Source organism: Pelophylax lessonae (genome assembly GCF_965119305.1).
Source record: "Pelophylax lessonae genome assembly, chromosome: 7".
Classification (NCBI taxonomy): Eukaryota; Metazoa; Chordata; class Amphibia; order Anura; family Ranidae; genus Pelophylax; species Pelophylax lessonae.
The window spans coordinates 232,588,228-232,606,046 of NC_138774.1; the positions used below are offsets into that span (position 1 = coordinate 232,588,228).

Consider the following 17,819-nt stretch of genomic DNA (forward strand, 5'->3'; position numbering starts at 1 on the left):
GGGGTTTGTGGACGCCTCGACTCTCTGGTCCTGGCGTCCAAGCGAGCTTTTAACTCGCAAAGTCAGTCCCTTTACTGGGACTCCGTCGCGGCCGACTCAGCGCACTGGTCTGCACGCGCTTTTAGGCAGAAACCGGGGTGACCACTGGATCTCACATCCAGCCCGTCGCCCGGCCCCGCATACTTACTTGAATATGTCGCGGCCGACCAAGCGCAATGCCTGGTCTGCACGCGCTCGTAGGCCGGCTGGGGTGACCACAAGTGTCGCCCAGTCCGGCATTTTTGCTTGAAGATCTCACAGGAAAAAAACACTGGAGAAAACTACCTAAAAAATGTCTTTTTCTTAAAGAAAAAAAGTCTTGCCAGGACCAAAAGATCCCAGCAAGGAACTTAGGTCCTTACTCCTGACTAGACAGAAAAAAACTGATTCCCTGTAGCAGAGAGAGGGAGGATATACCCTCAGGGACTGCCCCCTAGGGTGGAGCCAGAACGTTTTGTCATTCTGCCTAGTCCTGCTCCTGCGGAGACAACATAACCCAGCTCTTGAGAATCAAGAAGACTACGTCTGTCAATGAGCGATAGAGAAATGGGCTCTTTAAATCCGTTGCTAGGAAGCGATGTATGATGTTCCAGTCCTCCAAGGCCACAGAGTAGAGTGAGGCCAACTTCCCCTCACTCAACTTCCTGCCTGAGAGGACAGCGGACTGGTGCAACGTTAAAAAACCCTACCCCGTGAAAATTTCCTACCCTCATCACTTCCTGTGCACGTACGTCATGCACCAGCTGAGACGTTTCCCAGTGCACATGCTCAGGCAGTAAATGATCGGCTCACAGCGGAAGTGACGAGGTTAGGGAATTTTCACTGGGTAGAGTTTTTTTTAATGTTCCAACGGCTTCCCGTGAAATAACCCTACCCTCGTTCCCCGGTGGGTCGAGGAAAACATAAAAGTGTCTCCTAATGGAGGAATATTTAAAATATATAAATATATATTTTTTTAACATTCCATTTCGATTAATATATAAATTTTCTTCTGTTAGGAGGCACTTTTACATTTTTCTGTACCCACCGGGGAACGAGGGTAGGGTATTTTCACAGGAAGCCGCCGCTTTAAGGACTGGTAAGGAGGGTAGGGTTTTTGAGATCATTTGAGATCTGAGATCATTTACTGTGCGCATATGCGCACTGGGAAGTGGCTCAGCTGATGCCTGACGTACCCTCACCACAAGTAACGAGGGTATGAGAATTTTCACGGGTAGGGTTTTTTAACGGAACACCGAATCATTTTCCCCACTACCGCCGGGTCCGGTAAGCGGGGAAAACGACCGGGAAGCATACGGGGGTGCATCGAGTTTGGGATTCTCAAACAAATAATCGTGCAGCTCTATTATATGGTGCCGTCAATTTAGGCAGCACTTATACAGTATATTGTACAGTCACATCAGTCCCTGCCCTCAAGGAGCTTACAAACTACGGTCCCGATCTCACATACCTACACATAACTAGGGCCAATGTAGACAGGAGCCAATTAGCCTACCAGAATGTCTTTGGAGTGAGGGAGGAAACCCGAGTACATGGAGGAAACCCACACAGTCACAGGGAGAACATGCAAACACCAGGTGGGTAGTGCCGTGGCTGGAATTTGAACAGACGGCCCTAGTACTGCAAGGCAGAAGTTCTTCTTGCATTCACTTATATATACCAGTACTGTATTAACTTCCTGCTCTAGCAAAAACAATGCCTTATGAAAATACTACAATAATAAGCAAAATAAAATATAAAAACAGAATGCAACTAAAGACTGTGCATGCTTTTATTGAAAAACAGGGAGATCACACTTTTATAATTTCGAGCAAGACTAGAGCTCATATATAAGGGGGATCCTAAAGAGCTACATATAAAAGAGATAAAACAGCTAAAGCCTAAAAGGTAGGTGAATAATGTTAAAAAGGTAAATGTCAATACTGTTTTTTTCTATAGCATATACAAGAAAAGAAGAAAACAGATAATATAATAATGCATTCCATTCTATTTGGATTTGTTTAAATATAAAAGTACCAAGGTTTATAGACTAATATCGGAAGCCGCCTCTAGGTGGCGCAAATTATGGAAAAAAGAACACCAAGGCAAGCATGCATTAAATTTTAATCCTAAAGTCTGTTAAAGAAAAAAAAAAAAAGATATAATAAAGTATAATCTCTCAGTTAGGGAGATTCACCCTCTCTATATGTCCTGTTTACTTTTAGCACAGAAATAAAAAGCAAATCCCATATTTTGGGTTGTCAGTTGTCACCTAAAGATGAATAGCGGATATATCTTCCAATGGGGACACTAGTTCAGATGAACCTGGTGACATCCAGAGATTCCCGTACTTCCTGTTTAAGCAACAGGACAGGAAGTGAAGGGAAATCTCCCCAATGGGACACAAATGGCAAAAACAACAAAAAAAGAGGGGTTATAACCCTGCCTTACGCTATACAAAATTAAGAAAAAATGTTGCCTTTAATTTTACTTTATCTTATCATGCGATGGAGAATATATGTCACTAAAGGAAGTTACAGTTATATGTAAATATAATAAGATTGCTTAGTAGGTACTTTTCAATTAGTAAACAAATTAAAGATTTTTTTGAGAAAATGCAATATTCGTGGCTCATTCAATCTTACAATATCAATACTGAGGTTAAAACAGGAAAAAAAACTTTCTAAACAGAAGCAAATGCAAGTAAAATCATATACAGAATATTAGTTTCAAATAGGAAAAATAATATAAAATAGATAAAAGACTGTATATCAATAGGGAGCTGTACCGAATTACAAATAAAGTTAGTGAGGAAACCCTGAATTAGTTTTATTTCTTCATGACCTAAAAAAACAGTATGGATTTGAGGCCTTAAATGGGCCGTGTAGAATAAATGTACTTAGTTTGAAGCTCAAATAAGTTATTTGGTAACGTGGTGTCTAATCTTTTTATTAAAGTATAACTAAAGACTGTTTATTGCCATCTGTGTCCCCATTAGGGAGAATACCTCTTTATTTGTCCTGTTTACAAAGATCACCGAGAGTGAAAATAGAAAATCCCACATTTTGGGTTGTTAACAGAATGGAGGGAAAATCTACCAAAGGGGACACTAAAAGACAACCAGGATGTCCCTCACTTTGGGGAGATTTCCTCACACATCCTGTTGTGGCTATGGGACAAGGGAATATGGGACAATATTATAACTCAATCTTTTCTTCTTCTTTAAAAAAAAAATCTGGAGAGCTTCTCCAAACGCGACCATCACCTCTAAGACACTAGCAAAAAAACGGAGGTACTTCCTGTATGGGAGGGGTTATATAGAGGGGGACTTCCTGTCTTGTTGGTTGCCAGTGTCCATTCACCTATAGGTGGCGTATAACCCAGATAGTAATGAATATGGATGCTCTGTGCACCGTGATTTACGATAAAGAAATAACCTTTATGCCAATATTTGCTGAGTAAGGCACATTATAGTTTCTGCACATATATATATATATATATATATATATATATATATATATATATATATATATATATATATATATACACATATATACATACATATACACACACACACACACATTACCTGTGCAGCAAGTTGTCCTTCCACCACTGTCACTTGTTGGTATGGGGAATTTGGTTGAGCCAAGCACTGCATCGGTAACATCTGTGCCAAGGGTATCTGAGGGGGGGACAAAGAAAATCAGCGGTCTTAAAATATGGAATTTAATAGTCCATTTAGGCCAAAAATAAAAATGTACTACTATGTGGCTTACCAGTCCTTAGACTTGGTGGCTGCAATAATTTTCTTTTTTTTCCCCCTTTATTTTCATCTAAAATGCTGCAAATAACACACTTTCTGCCCTTTGGTAGCTATGTAACTCTATTCTATCTATGGAAGGAGCTGTAATTGTCACGCAAGCTGCTCTCCCGATATGGACTACGAACATCTCCACACATCTTTTCATCTGCATTACATGGGGAACCAGTTCAGAGAAGATAAGGTAACTTTAAAGCCTATTTTTGCATAAAAAGTTTTATGTTTTTATTAATAAATTGACCTCAGGAAGACTTTATCCCCTTCATGACCAAGCCATTTTGTTTGCCATTTACCACTGCACTACTTTGACTGGTAATTGTGCAGTCATGCAACGTTGTACCCAAACAAAATTTATATTTTTTTTTTCACACAAGTAGAGCTTTCTTATTGTGGTATTTGATCACCACTGGATTTTTCTTTTCTTGCGAAATAAAAAAAGGACTGAAAATTTTGAAATAAAAAAAAAAATTATATTATATATATATATATATATATATATATATATATATATATATATATAATTATATTATATAAATATATCTTATTTCTCACCATCTTGGAGTCCTTCAGGTGTTTTTTAGCAAACTCCATGCGGGCTTTCATGTGTCTTATACTGAGGAGAGGCTTCCGTCGGGCCACTTTGCCATAAAGCCCCGACTGGTGGAGGGCTGCAGTGATGGGTGACTTTCTACAATTTTCTCCCATCTCCTGACTGCATCTCTGGAGCTCAGCCACAGTGATCTTTGGGTTCTTCTTTACCTCTCTCACCAAGGCTCTTCTCTCCCGATAGCTCAGTTTGGCCGGACGGCCAGCTCTAGGAAGGGTTCTGGTCGTCCCAAACGTCTTCCATTTGAGGATTATGGAGACCACTCTGCTCGTAGGAACCTTAAGTGCAGCAGAAATCTTTTTGTAACCTTGGCCAGATCTGTGCCTTGCCACAATTCTGTCTCTGAGCTCTTCAGGCAGTTCCTTTGACCTCATGATTCTCATTTGCTCTGACATGCATTGTGATCTGGAAGGTCTTAGACAGGTGTGTGGCTTTCCTAATCAAGTCCAATCAGTATAATCAAACACAGCTGGACTCAAATGAAGGTGTAGAACCATCTCAAGGATGATCAGAAGAAATGGAAAGCACCTGAGTTAAATATATGAGTGTCACAGCAAAGGGTCTGAATACTTAGGACCATGTGATATTTCAGTTTTTCTTTTTTAATAAATCTGAAAGTTCATTCTTCTTCCTCATGAATGTACACATAGCACCCCATACTGACAGAAAAACACAGAATTGTTGACATTGTTGCAGATTTATTAAAAAAGAAAAACTGAAATATCACATGGTCCTAAGTATTCAGACCCTTTGCTGTGACACTCATATATTTATATGACTGTCTACATAAGACCTTCCAGATCACAATGCATGTCAAAGCAAATGAGAATCATGAGGTCAAAGGAACTGCCTGAAGAGCTCAGAGACAGAATTGTGGCAAGGCACAGATCTGCCAAGGTTACAAAAAGATTTCTGCTGCACTTAAGGTTCCTAAGAGCACAGTGGCCTCCATAATCCTCAAATGGAAGACGTTTGGGACGACCAGAACCCTTCCTAGAGCTGGCCGTCCGGCCAAACTGAGCTATCGGGGGAGAAGAGCCTTGGTGAGAGATGTAAAGAAGAACCCAAAGATCACTGTGGCTGAGCTCCAGAGATGCAGTCAGGAGATGGGAGAAAGTTGTAGAAAGTCAACCATCACTGCAGCCCTCCACCAGTCGGGGCTTTATGGCAGAGTGGCCCGACGGAAGCCTCTCCTCAGTGTAAGACACATGAAAGCCCGCATGGAGTTTGTTAAAAAAACACCTGAAGGACTCCAAGATGGTGAGAAATAAGATTCTCTGGTCTGATGAGACCAAAATAGAACTTTTTGGCCTTAATTCTAAGCGGTATGTGTGGAGAAAACCAGGCACTGCTCATCACCTGTCCAATACAGTCCCAACAGTGAAGCATGGTGGTGGCAGCATCATGCTGTGGGGGTGTTTTTCAGCTGCAGAGACAGGACGACTGGTTGCAATCGAGGGAAAGATGAATGCGGCCAAGTTCAGGGATATCCTGGACAAAAACCTTCTCCAGAGTGCTCTGGACCTCAGACTGGGCCGAAGGTTTACCTTCCAACAAGACAATGACCCTAAGCACACAGCTAAAATAACGAAGGAGTGGCTTCACAACAACTCCGTGACTGTTCTTGAATGGCCCAGCCACAGCCCTGACTTAAACCCAATTGAGCATCTCTGGAGAGACCTAAAAATGGCTGTCCACCAACGTTTACCATCCAACCTGACAGAACTGGAGAGGATCTGCAAGGAGGAATGGCAGAGGATCCCCAAATCCAGGTGTGAAAGACTTGTTGCATCTTTCCCAAAAAGACTCCTGGCTGTATTAGATCAAAAGGGGGCTTCTACTAAATACTGAGCAAAGGGTCTGAATACTTAGGACCATGTGATATTTCAGTTTTTCTTTTTTAATAAATCTGCAACAATGTCAACAATTCTGTGTTTTTCTGTCAGTATGGGGTGCTTTGTGTACATTCATGAGGAAGAAGAATGAACTTAAATGATTTTAGCAAATGGCTGCAATATAACAAAGAGTGAAAAATTTAAGGGGGTCTGAATACTTTCCGTACCCACTGTATAATGGGTGGGCAATCTGACACTGGGCGGTTGCCCAAATATGGCAGCAGCCAGCATCGTACGAGTACGTCACTTTGCCCGTGCTCCACTAATAATAGCAATCTCCACTAATAATAGCATGAAAACACCAATTGGTCGAAATCTCCAATTATTCCTGGTGTACAGTCACCGGAAATAAAGTCGGAGCTCACAGCAAGTTTGAGTTTGTCAAAGGCGCTTGTCAGGAGTGCTAAATATGCCCAACCTTTTAACTAGTGATCAACCGATATTTTGGTCATCGCTTATCGGTACCGGCCGATATTTTACACGACAGCCGACCATTGGCTCAAGAACCCCGATACCGGGTGATGCTCCTAGCTGTAGGCATCACCCCATTACAAGCACTTTCCCGAAATATCAGTAATATTGGTCACCTTGGAGTCCGATTCCGATATATCGGGAAAAGTGCAGATCGGCCCTCGATATATCGGCTTTGCCGATAATCGGTCGATCTCTACTTTAAACCCCCCCTCCTCTATTCATAGAAGCTGTACTACAATTCATGAAAAGACCTCTATGAACAGAGTACAGGAGGATGAATGAAAGGTCCACATCTCCTTCAATCATACGAGGGTTCTTCAAATGTTTTGCAGCCATCTTCACCACAGTGTCACAACCCTTGTACTAAAATGCAAGGTCAGCCGGCTTGCCAAACAGACTAGTCATAAGACACTCTCAAACACGGCCAATTACTACTCCTCCCACCCTCACCGATTCCAACGAAAATATACAAGTGCAGAAACTTTTTGAAGACCCTTCTTAGATTGCTGATCATTTACTGAATTTTGATTAAAACTTGGGCATTAAAGAAAAAGGAGCTTTAGTTCAGCTCACAGGCAGTGACAGGCACTGCAGTGCTGACAAGATAACAGGTATTTTCTATACTTGTTGAAAATGTTCTTTGCCTGAGAAAAGAAAACAAATAACAAGTCAGTCTAAGACTCGATTCACACCAGCGCGACTTGTCAGCCTGACAAGTCGCGGTCCCTCGCGGTCCATTGACTGCTACAGGACCCGCTCTAATAGGAGCGACACAAGTCGCTCCGACTTAGAAAAAGGGTCCTGTACTACTTCGGGGCGACCTTGGAGCGACTTGCATAGACATTCATTATATGAAGTCCGTGCAAGTCGCGCCGAAGTCGCGGTGCACTGGACTTCACCCCCGAAGTAGTACAGAGTCGTGTCACCATAGTGTGAACCGACTCTAAGCTTGGCTATATATTAAACCACTATTTGAAAACAATCAACAAAGGTTCAATGAAAAATGCATATGGAATGATGATCAGCGCTTTCGATGTACATAAGCTACTGCAGATCAGAAAAAAGAAGAGGCTGGTCAAAATTATTTTCCAAATTGTAAAATCACTCTGCAGATGAAAAAAATTTTGACCACAGCTTAGTCGGCTCTGCTCCAACTCACCCATCGCTAATGCCATTTGGTATTAATATCCCAGAACATCCAATTTGCTAAATACAAGGCTAAGGTACACAGATATTACACCTCTGCGCTGTGGTAACAGGAATGCTCTATTGTAAGATACCACAAAACCACAGCAATAAATGTACTGCGTCGCAGTGTATTGCCATGCCCTTCATTTTGAAGGCCCCAATTCATTGAAGCAACCCACCTACAGCACCCCTAACAATCGTCCCTCATCATCCCCCCCACCGGGATAGCAAGCTGCTTGCTGTGGGGGCACTCGATATAAGGGGGGGCCAGGAGCAGCAACGAGGGACCCAAGAAGAGGAGGATCCAGGTTGCCCTGTGCAAAACCAACTGCCCAAAGCAAGTAAAGTAAGTATAACCTGTTTTTTATATATATATATATATATATATATATATAAACAGAGACTTTACAATCACTTTAAAAATGGTGCCTAACATCTTAGAGACTTTCCTAGTGTCTTTAATGAAAGCACATATTACCTGGTACCTTAAAATGACCGTAAGTTTGCAGACTGGACTTGTTGCTAAAAGAGAATTTGGTACCAAGCAAGGCAGTGTCCACTGGGCTGAGCAATGGGCATTACATTTGTAACCAGATGTGGCATATAAATCAGGGCTGGCTGTGTCTAATATACCTGTTCACAGAGGATGCCTGAACAGGTTAATTTTTGGGCAATCAAAACAAGCAGAACATCAGGGAGCTGAAACAGTTTAATCAAGGGTTGTAGACAATAGCAGCATCAGTACCGAGCAAAACAATGGCGGTTGCTTCAGGTAATTAATACTGTTTTTACAGCATACTATTCAATAAACAAAAGGGATAGGAATGGCCTATTTAAATTCACTGCTTTTTCGGAGGGTCTTGAAATGTCAGTGATAGGCAAAATAGATTTTGTTTCAGCAATGTTTTATAAAATATAATGCTTTGATTTAGACATTTGTTTGCTGACAGTTTCTATTGAAGGACAGTAATATGTTTCATTTCAATTTACAAAGCAATTGGCTGGGTATAGAGCAGCATTCAGTATAATCGTCTCATTCGAGGGTCTTTTTGAGAAGCTTATTGAAGAGAACAGGTAAATCCATTGCATTTTTGGGTAAAATGTCTCCTCCTTCCTCAGGGCTGGAGCAGTGGATGTAATTAAAACAGCAATTTGATGCAATAGAAGATATATAATGGAGTTTGATATAGGCTATCAAACCTTATCATGCAAGCAGTTTGCAATTGCGATAAGGCGTGATCAAGCTCTACTATAATTCCCCTATTGCCTCTAATCCCACTGCGCCAGCCCTGAGAAAAGGGGAGGCATTTTCCCCCCCAAAACACGTTGGCTTTAAATGTTACCTTTAATACATTTCTCAAAGAGACCCTAGAGTGAAACAATCTTTAATACTAGGAGCTCCTCTATACCCAAGTGTTTTCTGCTTAACAGCCCAAGACTAACAGGATCGACCGTTAACATTGGATGTTAGCCCCCCTAGAAAGAAGTACACCTCCACAGTACATCCATCAAATACCCAGCTTTGGTTTCTTTGGTCCATCGCTGTCTCCCATATACACACCAGATACTTTAAAAAGCAAGTACATCTATCAAAAAGACACTGTCCATACATATGCAAAGCCTCCATCAACTGTCAAAGGACACAGATCGGCCTATTCCTAGGGATAGATTAGCAGGTATTTGTTTACGCAATTTGGAGGTTCACACTAGAGATGGCACACTGAATGGACTGACCAGTTTTACTAGAAAAATGGAATGACTACTCCACAAGCAATTCAGTAGTTTGTGTGTGGCACCTTCCTAGTCAGGTGCTAGATAGAAGGAATAGTTTTTGGCTTTCTCTGCTTAACAGGAAAGCAGTAGGTAAAGCATAGGAGCTCTCTGCTTATCAGGGAGCTGTATCTATTAGTTAGGCCTGCTCCATGTGTGATTCATATGGCCTGAGGTTGTATTCCCACTGTATCAAATGGAAAGGTACATTGGACAGTGGAGGAAACCCAGCCAATGACACACAGGCTTTGATACCGTCCCATGGGTTTGGCAAAGAGAGAGGTGCATCATGGAATGGGGTATAAAAGCCAAGAGCACATGAGGCAGGGGGTCTTTGGGTGGGAAGCCAGATCCCGGAAGGAGGGTGATGGCCGTCTCCTTTTCTGTAGCTGTGGATGGTGGTCACAGGTAGTCAGCCTGGTGAACCAGAGTGTGGGGCTGAATCCAGAGGTCCAGGAAAGCTGACTGGTGGAGTTGGAGGCGGCAGTAACTCAGGGGTCTGCCCAGGAAGGGGACCACTCCAGAGGAAAGTCAGTGGACGGGTGTCAGCACACACAGTAAGAGAGAATGGGGGTGCCGAGTTTAGAACCCTGAAGAGAATTGCAAGCAGGAACACTTAAAATATCTTCACTTCAGTGGCAGAGTGAAGCAGCGGCCTTGCCGCATCCTAAAGTCAGTTGTCCTCAATACTGTATATAGGTATTAGTTGGAGTATCCCACTCCTCCCTTCTGCTATCCAAGTGTTCACTAAAACTACAAAACATCATCACATGGACTGATTATTGCCTGAAGCTCAGTCGTGACTGCATGTGGCCTTTCTTGGGGAGTGGCTTTTTCTTGCAGCCCTCCCATACACGCCGCATTTGTGGAGAATTTATGATATATTTGTAACATGCACACAATGACCACTCTTGCAACTGCTTCAGAGTTGCTGTGGGCCTCTTGGTAGCCTCTGACCAGTTTCCTCTTGGCTCTTTTATCCAGTTTGGAGTGACATCCTCATCCAGGGAGGGTCTGTGTTGTACCAAATACCTTCCACTTCTTAATAATAGACTTCACTGTGCTTCTAGGCATTGATAAAGCCTTTGAAATTTTTTTGTATCCATCTCCAGACTTGTGCCTGTCCACAACTTTATCTCAGAGATCTTTTGACAGTGCCTTATCATACATAGTTGATTGCTTCGGTTGCACTACCAGGTACTGAAATGCTCCAGGAAAGTGCTTTTCATGCTGAGCTAATCAAAATGACCACAGCTGATGACAGTTGAAAGTCAAATGGCTTTGTGTGCCATTGAGGTGGTAATTAGCTACACCTGATTGAGTTTACAAGTCATTTTTAGGAGGGGGCAATTATTTTTCCAACTCCGTGATTGTTTTTGAATTTTTCCCAATTTTTTTTCTGCCATGCTAGCTTTATATCTTACAAGCTTACAAGTGTCGTATCAGCAAAGCGTAATCAATCAGCTCCGGTCCACTGCTGCAAAATAACCACACAACTAACGTATAGGTACAAGCTGCCCAGAAGGACTGAACACATTTCACCTCCATCATACATGATTCTTTCTAATCTGCTCACCAGGTATTGAAGAATGGAACCTATCTTCCAAATAGATCAGCAAACAATCTATAAACACAATTCACAAGCAAAAGAGAGAACAAGGGAAGATCAAATATCAACCCCGGCTGGAATCTGTAACTGTCATATCAGCCACTCCGTGCTATGCACGAAGAATTAGAGCCAGGTGGAAAGTTTCTATTTAAGTCTATACTTGAAGTTGCTGCACGCTCCATAGTAGGTGCTGGAATTTGATGAGAAGCTTCCCTCTCTCGCTGAGTTCCCAAGCAGGGTACCCATTCTAGTGTTTCTAATATGGATCACACACCAGAGCTATAATTTTGCTAAATCCTAACTTCCAACCGGCCCACCCCAGATAACCAAGCACACAATAACTTCTTCCAAACATTCCTAATTCAAAATTCAAACACCCATAATACATAAACAGCTTACACATGTCAGCCGGAAAAGGCCTTAGTCATTCTATGTCTGAGGCCCTTTCAGGCTGAAATTAATAAGCTGTGCTTGTCTTATACAAGGAAGGAGGACCTCTAAGACCAACTGTCAACGGCATCAACTTGATCACGTATATGACAACGAAGTAAAGAGTTCTCAGAGCTCCAAAGAATATTGTCAAAAAGGTATGTGCATTGAAGAGTCAGATGAGACCATGGTATTCTAGGATGTCACTTCCCTTTTCACTTGTATATCAGCTACATATGCTATCGAGACTGAGGAAACATCTGAAATGGGATATGACTCTAAACAGAAGAAAACCTAAAGGAGAAGTACAGCCAAAGCTTGTTTGACTGTACTTCTCCTGTGGATCACAGTTCACTCTGCAATCCTGAGACCCATTTTCAGCTAACAGCGGGCTTCAAAGCCAGTCCAGCTTGGGGAAGGATCGCAACCATATGGTCGGGATTCACCCAGGAGACTAAAAAGCTGGCTCTGCCTCTGAGAGCCTGAGCCAGCCGCTCCTGTCCTCTCCACAACCTAGTGCTCCAGTGAGTATGGGTTGGGTGGGATAGAGCAGACAGCACTGACTGGCAGTCACCAGCACTCTGCTCATGGAGCACTGAGAACAAAGCAATCAGCTGTGTTTGATCGCTCAGTTCTCAGCCTTAGAGCCGGTGGGGGACAGATTTAGCTTTGGACCGTTGCTGCATCCACCTAGGTAAGTATGATTTCTTTAAAAAAAAACATCTCCATCTTTTAGGACAGACCAAACATTTACCTTGCTGGACTTTGGCCTTAAAGAGGAAAAACCCTCCTCTACAACTTGTACCTATAGGTAAGCCTATAATAAGGCTTACCTATAGGTACTGTAAATATCTCCTAAACATGTACCGTTTAGGAGATATTTACCTTAGAAGCATCCAGTGACGTCACTGGCGCAGGCGCACTGAAGGAACGGCCGCTCGTGCCGTTCCTTCAGAACTCCGTGCCGTGACTGTCGGCTCCCGCGCGCGTGCGCGGGAGTGACGTCACCGCGGCTCCGGCCAATCAGATGGCCGGATGCCGCGATCCCGGAAGACGGGCGACTAGACATGTCGCCCGTCATCCAGCTAAGCGGACGGCACGGCGGGGGCTCGTTCTAAGGTAAGTATTTCATAATGAGCTAGTATGCATCGCATACTAGCTCATTATGTGTTTCTCTTGCAGGGTAAGTAAGAAAAAAGAAAATAAAAAAAAGAGTTTACAACCTCTTTAACACCATCTATTTCAAGTAGAAGGATAACTTTAACAGACAGAACATGGCTTTGCATGTGGATGACCTGTATCTCCTATTGTAGCTAAACCATACATGGTGGTGGAGAAGAGAACCTTCACCTCTTTCAAGGGAATAACACTGGGTCATTGGCTCAGGTATGTGGATGATACATGGGTGAAGATTAGAACTTTGGAAACACAAGCTTTAGGCTGGGTTCACACTATTGCGAATTGGATGCAGGTTTTCTGCATCGTTCGGCAGAATAACAGAATGGCGGTCTGTCTATGTAAACGATGCAGACCGCCATTCTGTCAGAGGAAGAGAGAGATCTTGTGGATCTCTTTTCCTCTAGTGAATCGACTCCCCTTACAGTTAGAAAGCACTCGCTAGGAGCACACTTAACCCATTAATCACCACTTGTGTTAACCCCTTCCCTGCCAGTGTCATAAAGAAACAGTGCATTATTTTTAGCATTGATCACTCTATTGGTGTCACTGGTCCCCATAAAGTGTCACTTAGTGTCAGATTTGTCGGCTGCAATGTCGCAGGCCCACTAAATATCGCTGATCGCAGCCATTACTAGTAAAAACAAAAACAAAGTCCATAAATCTATCCCATAGTTTGTAGACGCTATAACTTTTGCGCAAACCAATATACACCGATTAGGATTTTTTTACCAAAAATATGTAGCAGAATATATTTAAATTGGTGAAAAAATTTGATTTTTTTTAATTTTATTGGGTATGTTTTATAGCAGAAAGTAAAAAATATATCTTTTTTTTCTTTTTAAAATTGTGGTTCTTTTTTTGTTTATAGCGCAAAAAATAAACCACAAAGGTGATCAAATACCATCAAGTTTATTAGCGCACAGCGTCGCACGACCGCGCAATTGTCAGTTAAAGCAGCGCAGGGCCGTATCGCAAAAAAATGGCCTGGTCATTAATGGGGTAAAACCTTCTAGAGCTGACGTGGTTAAAGGCTCTTTTTTTTTTTTTAAAACAAACAGGTTATACTTACCTACTCTGTGCAATGGTTTTGCACAGAGCAGCCTCAATCCTCCTCTTCTCGGGTCCCCGTGGGAACTTCTGGCCCCTCCCCCTCGCTGTGTGCCCCCATAGCAAGCCGCTTGTTATGGGGACACTCGTGCATGCTTCTGAGCTGCCTTTGTGTGCCCCGCCCCCCACTCGCTTCTCACTGGCTGTAATTGGCCTCACTGGCCAATGACTCCCTCTGTTGAGGAAACAACGACTCGGGAAAGCCGCTCTCGTACACATCACTGGATCGAAAAAAGGCAGCGGTGAGTAATTGGGAGGGCTGCAGAGGAAGCTGCAAACAAAAGGTTTTATTACCTTCATGCATAGGATGCATTAATATTAAAAAAAACTTCAGCCTTTAGAACCACTTTAAGTGAACACGCAAACATCAAGTTTACATGGTAAGGGGCACTGATAAATTACCCTTTTAAAACTGTATGCTACATGTCAATGAGGGGGTAACTTGGAAGCCCACCAACACAGACCGATATCTCTTTTACTCCCACCACCCACTGGAACACAAACTGGGATTTATTAGAAACCTTCAGCATCAGGCTGAGATGGCAACAAACACACACACAGGGAGATTCACTAAAAGTGGTGCACGCAGAATCTGCTTCCAGCTTCTCTTGTTAAAGCTTAATTGAACACGCTAAAGTTAAAAGCTGATTGGTTACTATGCACAGCTGCACCAGGTTCTGTGTGCTCCAGTTTTAGTTAATCTCCCCCACAGAGTCAAGACAAAGATCAGACATCTCCAGAGTGCTTAGAAAATTTGTGGCCAGACTGTGCTTTCATTAAAACATTCATAAGGTTCAAGCAAAAGCACAGAACCACTGAACAGGAAGGAGCATCAGAACACATGGAGTAATATAGTCATCCAATGTGTAGCTGGAGTGTCAAAAAAACTCTTTAACAAACATTGCATCCCGGTGTTCCGTGAGAATTACCTACCCCGTGAGAAAAACCTACCCTCGTCACTTCCGGTTTACGGCAGTGTGTGTAACGCGAGCAGTTACATTAAAACAGCTGGCCTGCACTATGAGTCATCTCCGCTCCTGTCCCGGTCACTTCCCTGATCTCAGCTAATAAATATCAAAGCGGCGGCGGCTGTATGAAAAGATAAATCACGGAGCCGCCAGCCGCTTTTATATTTACTAGCCAAGATCAGGGAAGCGACTGGGACAGGAGCGGAGATGACTCCTAGTGCAACACAGCTGTTTTATGTCACCGCCGCGTCGGTAGGTTTTTTTCACGGACACCGAGATCAATTCAGACTAGTGCGCATGCGCACTAGTCTGATCCTCAGCTCTTCCATTAGGTCTCCGGGGCTGTGAGCATGCGCACTGCTGCGCTGCTCAGCTGTTCCTGGCAGGAAGTGACGTAGGTAGGTTTTTCTCACGGGGTAGGTAATTCTCACGTTACACCGGTGTCTTTAAAGTGGATCTTTTCCCTTACAATTCGGTTTCTTTCTCTCTGTCCCTTCCTCACTCCACTGCAGAAAGACTTTTTTGTTGAAATAGTTTTGGCCCTGCCCCTGTCCTCCCTCCTCGCTTAGGTGATTGAAGTACAAGTCCCCTGATGCCTCCTGGGATATGTGACAAGCATATTGCAGAAAGTACCGGGAGCATTGCACATTATTCCATTCATAAAAGAAGGAGGGGGGTGGGCCTAGCAGCAGCGTGTTATTAGAAGGTTTCGCCTAAACTCGGAAGAACCGGCAGCCTCCAGAGAATGTAGAAGATAGTGGCATAGGAACTGAGCGGCAGCTGCAGAGAAGAGGATCTCAGCAGAACCACTCTGGATCTACTGGGCAGATGATTATCTGATAACCTTTGCTGCCTATGTGCTATTTGCTGGGTGTCTAGTGCATCCCTGTGCCTTTAAGGAGGGCTCCCTCCAGGCATAGCTGTCCTCAATTTGTTATTATATATGTGCTCCTACTATAGAGGCACTCAAAACTTAAAGAGTTAGGACTGTAGATAAAACTGGGGTGCCTTGTTGTGGCCTCTGCATGTTACGCATGTATTTGCAAATGTGTGCAAACTAAACCCCCGTTTTTAATGTGAACTGTTAGACAGAACAATTTGGTTTGTTCCAGGCTGGCTGGTAAGTTGAGCAGGTCATTTTCTTTGTTTTTCTTTGACATGCGTCGCCCTTCCATGTGCTCCTTGCTGCTAAGGCCAGTTATAGGTTGGGACAGTTGCCGTTTGTGAAGATCGGAACTGTGCAGAACACATGGGCATATGCTTAAAGAGTTACCAAACCACAAAAGTAAAATCAGTGTGCATATGCAGGAAAGCGTTCTGGTTATACACACTGTGGAACCTAAGGGGTTAACCCTGCCTATTGTGCAAGAAAGGCTGTTTGACCCTGTCTTCTCTGATCCTCCCCTTTTACTGTCCCCGATTCACTTCCTGATGGTACAGAGCCTTGGGGGCAATCTGCACATGCTCAGCTTAGTGTGTATTGCCAGAGTTTTTTGTTTTTTTTTTTGGGGGGAGGGTGCATGTGATCAGCAGAGGGCCAATCAGCACTGTCCATACAGAGGGTCAGGGGTCAAGCAGCCTCATAGGACAGTCAGGGGAGAATAAAAATCTCCTACTACAAGCTTTAACCAGTGCTCAGCCAGACACTGATAGAAGTTACAAGACTGCTATATACTGCTGATGATAAAACATATTTAGCGGTCTATATTTACTCAAATAATTGCATTTCCACATTCTGTGTACTGTGGAAGATCAGGTACAGTGAGTGCAGGGTCCTGAGATTAGTAACCCTTTGAGTACAACCCGTGTAAAAGAGGGCTAAAATGTTACAAAATCATCTAGTTACCACAGCATCATCCTTCTTGAGAAATAATAAAAGTTACAAAGCATCTGGTTACTACATCATAATCCGGTCTGCCTTTCCTTTCTCTTTATCTGTCACTCAAAATAAACCATTCCTTCTTTAGCAGAGACTCACCGCCTGTGTCTGCTGATAGTGTCCTATGACTTGCTGTGGTGGATAGAACTGCCCCATATGGCTGCTTTCTGTTTGTGGCATACCAGGGACTTGCTGTGTGCTTATCAGATCAAGGGAAGCCGCATAGATGGCACTGTGCTGACTGGAAGTATCCGACAGTGTAACAGAATTTGTTCCTGCATCAGACATGCTATCAACTGCAACAGATAAAAAAAAACAAGGATTAAAATAGGGTAAATGGAACAACTCTTTTCATTTGAACCAAAGGTTCCAAGCAGAGCTCTAATACAAAATAACTGAGCAGGCAGATTTTTTCATATATATATATATATATATATATATATATATATATATATATAGAGAGAGAGAGAGAGAGAGAGAGAGAGAGAGAAGAGAGATTAAAGCTGAACTTCAGGCACAAAAACTTTAACTTAAATATATTTCTTAATAGCTACAGAGGATACAAGTTCACTTTGTATGCAAACGCCTTTCCAAAGCCAGATAATATAAAAGTAGCCATGACATTATCATTGTGCTGTACTTAGTTGTGGGAGGGACCCAGAAGGCTCCACCTACTGGAGGCTGGCTGCCAAAAACTACAGAAGGGAGTGGAGAAAGACCAGTCACACTGCACAAGAGGAGAGAGCAGCAGTGAGCGGTCTTTATTACAGGAAGCTCCAGCACAGAGGCAAAGTTTAAAGGATAAATTCACCTTTAATATCATATTTGAGGTGTAACATGTAACATGCAGCCTCAAACCCCCCCTGTGACAGCTAG

The 17,819-nt window shown here is 43.0% G+C and overlaps 1 protein-coding gene across 1 annotated transcript in view; it reads right to left on the reverse strand.

Moving 5' to 3' along the window:
• WNK3 (WNK lysine deficient protein kinase 3) overlaps positions 1-17,819 on the reverse strand; it is a 255,126-nt gene that overhangs the window by 106,367 nt on the left and 130,940 nt on the right. The window contains exons 9-10 of the mRNA XM_082264431.1: positions 17,043-17,239; positions 3,605-3,700 (exon numbers count right to left, since the gene is read on the reverse strand). Coding sequence (XP_082120557.1) covers positions 3,605-3,700; positions 17,043-17,239 — 293 coding nt within the window. The remainder of the gene's footprint in view (positions 1-3,604; positions 3,701-17,042; positions 17,240-17,819) is intronic.